We start from the raw sequence: 5,071 nt of genomic DNA, 5'->3' as shown, positions 1-5,071 counted from the left end.
CTTGAAGGAGGCTTCCAGGCCTCTTGAAGGAGGCTTCCAGGCCTCTTGAAAGGAGGCTTGAGCCTCTTGAAGGAGGCTTCCGAGCCTCTTGAAAGGAGGCTCTGAGCCTCTTGAAAGGAGGCTTCCAGGCCTCTTGAAGGAGGCCTGAGGCCTCTTGAAAGGAGGCTTCCGGGCCTCTTGAAGGAGGCTTGAGCCTCTTGAAGGAGGCTTCTGAGCCTCTTGAAAGGAGGCTTCCTGAGCCTCTTGAAGGAGGCTTCCGGGCCTCTTGAAGGAGGCTTCTGAGCCTCTTGAAAGGAGGCTTCTGAGCCTCTTGAAAGGAGGCTGAGCCTCTTGAAAGGAGGCTTCCGAGCCTCTTGAAAGGAGGCTTCCGGGCCTCTTGAAGGAGGCTCTGAGCCTCTTGAAAGGAGGCTTCTGAGGCCTCTTGAAAGGAGGCTTCCGGAGCCTCTTGAAGGAGGCTTCCAGGCCTCTTGAAGGAGGCCCGGGCCTCTTGAAGGAGGCTTTGAGCCTCTTGAAAGGAGGCTTCCAGGCCTCTTGAAGGGAGGCTCTGGGCCTCTTGAAAGGAGGCTTCCTGAGCCTCTTGAAGGAGGCTTCTGAGCCTCTTGAAAGGAGGCTTGAGGCCTCTTGAAAGGAGGCTTCTGAGCCTCTTGAAGGAGGCCTGAGCCTCTTGAAAGGAGGCTTCTGAGCCTCTTGAAAGGAGGCTTCCAGGCCTCTTGAAGGAGGCTTCTGAGCCTCTTGAAAGGAGGCTGGGCCTCTTGAAGGAGGCTTCCAGGCCTCTTGAAGGAGGCTTCCAGGCCTCTTGAAGGAGGCTTCCAGGCCTCTTGAAAGGAGGCTCTGAGGCCTCTTGAAAGGAGGCTTCTGAGGCCTCTTGAAGGAGGCTCTGAGCCTCTTGAAGGAGGCTTCCGAGCCTCTTGAAAGGAGGCTTCCAGGCCTCTTGAAGGAGGCTGAGCCTCTTGAAAGGAGGCTCTGAGCCTCTTGAAAGGAGGCTTCCGGGCCTCTTGAAAGGAGGCTTCTGAGCCTCTTGAAGGAGGCCTGAGCCTCTTGAAGGAGGCTTCTGAGCCTCTTGAAGGAGGCTTCCAGGCCTCTTGAAAGGAGGCCTGAGCCTCTTGAAAGGAGGCTTGAGCCTCTTGAAGGAGGCTTCCAGGCCTCTTGAAAGGAGGCTTCCAGGCCTCTTGAAAGGAGGCTTCCAGGCCTCTTGAAAGGAGGCTTCCAGGCCTCTTGAAAGGAGGCTTCTGAGCCTCTTGAAAGGAGGCTTCCGAGGCCTCTTGAAAGGAGGCTTCCGAGGCCTCTTGAAGGAGGCTTCCAGGCCTCTTGAAAGGAGGCTTCTGAGCCTCTTGAAAGGAGGCTTCCGGGCCTCTTGAAGGAGGCTCTGAGGCCTCTTGAAAGGATGCTTCCGAGCCTCTTGAAGGAGGCTTCCGATGAAAGGAGGCTTCCGATGAAAGGAGGCTTCCGAGCCTCTTGCAAGGAGGCTTCCGAAGCTTTCGAGAGGTCTTCAAGGCTCTTGAAAGAGGCCTTCCGAGCCTTTTGAAAAGAGCCTTCTGAACCTTTTAAAAGAAGGAGAAAAGAAAAAAAAAGTTTGAAGAAGAAAGCTTAAAAGAAGATTTCCGGGCCTCTAGAAAGGAGGATTCCAACCCTCTTTAGAGTAGGCTTCCGAGCCTTTTAAAATGAGGTTGTCGAGCCTGTTCAAAAAGCCTTGAAAAGATCCGAGACTTTTAAAAGAAGCAGAACAAAAAGAAATTTCTAGAAAAACAGCTTGGCTTCCAGGCCTCTTAAAAGAAAGTGTTTGAACCTCTTGAAATGTTGCTTCCGGGTCACTTGAAAGGAGGCTTCCGAGCTGCTTGGAAGGAGGCTTCCGAGAAGCGTAAAAGGATGCTTCCTATTCTCTTGCAACAAAGCAAATGAGCTTTTCGGGAAAAAGTCTTCATGTCTTTCAAATGGAGGTTTTCGAATCTGTAGACTCTAGATTTTAGTTAAGAATCATATTCTTAACATATTATTCAACATTATGTTTTGACCCATGGGGCCCTCCTTAGCCGTGCGGTAAGACGCGCCTGTTAAGAATGTATAAAACAAGTGTGGGATAATATTTGAAACGACGCAACTTATAATATATATATTTACAATATGTAATTATCTTTACATCACTGAAATAATTTCCTGTTCACCCATCTCCTGCTGCTCGGGTTCTAGTTACCATATCCAGGAGCCAGCACCGTGGACTCGGAACCGGGAAAACTCCTCCAGAAGCGCACTCCAGATCGCTTGATTTGAAAAGTTTTGTCATATTATATGGAAGCGTACTTGGTTGCGACGCGTTTCTTTGATATGCAAATTGCATCCTCCGGTCGGCACTGATGCTGCCAGGGAAATGGAGTTCGTCAGCCAGTAACAGTAGATTGCAATTTGGGCGAGCCGAAGCGTTGCGGATTGCGGGCGGATTCAAAACGCTGCAGGTTCTGGTTACATTGGCGTGATTGGAAATCTACGGCGAGAGAAATAGTTTTGATTGAGTTGGATAGGGATCGTATCGTATTCAGCGTATTTCGTTCTGATTGCGGTGCCGTCGGATTGTTGATCAAAATTCAACGTCGATGTGGAACGATTCAGTAGTTGTAACCGAATTCCAGAACAAGGCGGTTTAAATTTCCCTAAAGGGGTTGAGATTCGTATTCAATCGCAATGAGCATTCCATAATCATCAGTCATCACCATCCGTGCGTTAATTTACTTGTGGCTTCCGTTTTATGATCAGTACGCACGTACTATGGATTTGATTCTACTAACGCCTCCCCATAACAGGATTTTACCACTCCAAGGCTTCCGCCCTTTGATGGCTTAGCCGCATTACATTTTATTTTGGTAAAATGCGCGTCGAGGTGAATAATCCGCTGCGGAAATTTATTCGCCACCTCATAAAATTCATCATCGGGGAGGAAATTAGGTAGAACCTGCTGAAATTTTGTGGGATGAGAAGAAAGTGTCGGACGGTGAGCATATTATACAGGGTGGTTAAGGCGAAACATTAAGTTATCCAGAACACCTTCGGTTGCCATATAAAGTCTGAAAAAGAAGTCATCATCTGTCGCAAAAAGTAATATGTATTCATGAAAAACCGCTCTCTAGCTGCTATTAACCAAAACCTCACAACTTCATTACAACTCACAAAATTGTGTCATTCGCCGATTCTGACAATTTGCTGCTTATTTTTCGAATACGGAATGCCAAGATAATTGAAAGGTGCGCAGTGCCAGGCCAGTGTTATGCTTCATGACTGACACCTCCCCCTCCCTTCAAGGACGATGCCAGGTCGGCGCCAACAATTTCCATCAAAGAATTCAACTTTGCAGGCAAAAATACGTCACTAATTGGATTTTAAACTCTCCGCTTGGAAAACCTTTGTAGCCTTTTTTTTATTTTCAACAACTTTCAACGGTGGAAGTTGGAAACTCACCACAAACAGGAAGGATAATTGTTCCAGAAATTCGTGAAATAAGGTTTACATATTTAATCGGCATGGGGCAGAAAACTTTTCGCTGTTCCACTGTAATTGGCTTTGTAATTGTGAGTTGTTTCGAAGGTGAAATAACACAAATTGTTAACGAAGCTAATGATATTAGGACTTTATTCACCCTGGATGATTCTACAGAAAACATCTTCGACAATGCTATCGACATCTATCAGAGTCTCGGTGAGGTTACTAGCGATGTTGGAAATGATTTCGGTCAAAGAGTTTTTGACGGATTGTTCCTGCCTAGTCTTCTGGGCCAACCCATTAATATTGAAAGTGAACTCGCACATGTCCAGCCCGGTCCAATCCAATTTACCTTCAGCATTCAGGCGAAAATCATCACGCCAGGGGCAATTCCACGGGTTCTCGGCAAAATTCACATTATGAATAGCAGGCAGTTGGTCCAGTAGATTATTGTCGATACGTTCCAACTTGTTGCTGGATACATCAAGTTCGTGTAGTTTGGAAATATTCCAGCGAGAGATATCAAGAGTATTGATGCTGTTGTTAGCAAAATTGAGAAACATCAGAGATGGTAATTCAACGGGTCCAGTAGAGAATACGACTTTTATGTTGTTATAGCTTAGACCCAAGATGGTCAGCTTATCCAAACCAGTGAATTCGTTCATATCCAGAAACGATAGATGATTGTTCGATAAATCAATTAGAGTGACGTTTGTCAACAGGTTCACACCGTTTGGAACACTAGCCAGTTCATTCTCTGGCAAAAGCAGCTCGGTCAATTGATAAACTTCCGCCTTGTCGATTTGAAGTTCGTTCAGTTGGCAACGGGACACTCGGAAGTACTTCAGTTCTGGTTTCAGAAAAGCACTTCTGATGTAACTGTTGACAATGTCCAACCGCTCCACATGTGTCATGCGATACAGAAGTCGAGCAGAAAGTGTCTCCAAGTGAGCAAACTGCAGTTGGATCGCTGAATTTTCCGGAAAATCAATCCTACAGGAGTGCGGTTCGGCAGATACGCTCGACACGATACAGTACGAATCGTCATCAGAAAAGTTCTCACAACCGTATCGAGCTCCCTGCGTTAGGGACAATAATGCAAGTAGTCTGAAATTGGAAATATTGTCATAATTGTGCGTGAACTATACACGCCATTATTAACTCACAGAACATTGATGCGATGAATTAATCCAGCCATGATTACTGCTGCAGAGCTTCTAGTTTCAGCGAGAAAACGTTCTCTTCCATTTAGAAGACGATTCAAACTGGCTTAACCGAAATGTGTGACTTGCTTTCAGCCTCGGCTGTCTTATCGCGGTTGATGCAACGCAGGGTGCAATTCTGACGAATGTAAAAGACTATTTACCAATAATTTGTAATCGCGCCAACCCTGTCCAGAAAGCAAAAGTGCTCTTAGTTTCAATGTAGCTACATATTGTCGTAACGTAACTCATACTTGAATGCATTTTTTTCATTCTAGGAAAACAAAATTGCAATTAGTTTCACTATTTGTTGTGTAGGCCTATGATATGTTGTGAAATCTTACATCATAGATTATGATGGAAAGTAGTATGATTTCAATATACGTAGAATCACATTTGCA

General features: G+C 45.9%; 1 protein-coding gene across 1 annotated transcript; it reads right to left on the bottom strand.

Moving 5' to 3' along the window:
• Nucleotides 1–3,599: 3,599 nt before the first annotated feature.
• Nucleotides 3,600–4,717, bottom strand: LOC134203863 (phospholipase A2 inhibitor beta-like). Its single transcript, XM_062678699.1, has 2 exons — nucleotides 4,635–4,717; nucleotides 3,600–4,575 (listed from the first exon to the last, which is right to left on the bottom strand). Exons 1-2 carry the CDS (start codon nucleotides 4,664–4,666, stop codon nucleotides 3,618–3,620), a joined length of 990 nt encoding a protein of 329 aa, XP_062534683.1. The 5' UTR covers nucleotides 4,667–4,717; the 3' UTR covers nucleotides 3,600–3,617.
• Between the last annotated feature and the right edge of the window lie 354 nt (nucleotides 4,718–5,071).

This window comes from Armigeres subalbatus, unplaced genomic scaffold (assembly GCF_024139115.2).
Source record: "Armigeres subalbatus isolate Guangzhou_Male unplaced genomic scaffold, GZ_Asu_2 Contig274, whole genome shotgun sequence".
Taxonomy (NCBI): domain Eukaryota; kingdom Metazoa; phylum Arthropoda; class Insecta; order Diptera; family Culicidae; genus Armigeres; species Armigeres subalbatus.
Note: the sequence above shows the minus strand (reverse complement) of the source record. Positions and strands in the feature narration are given on the sequence as shown.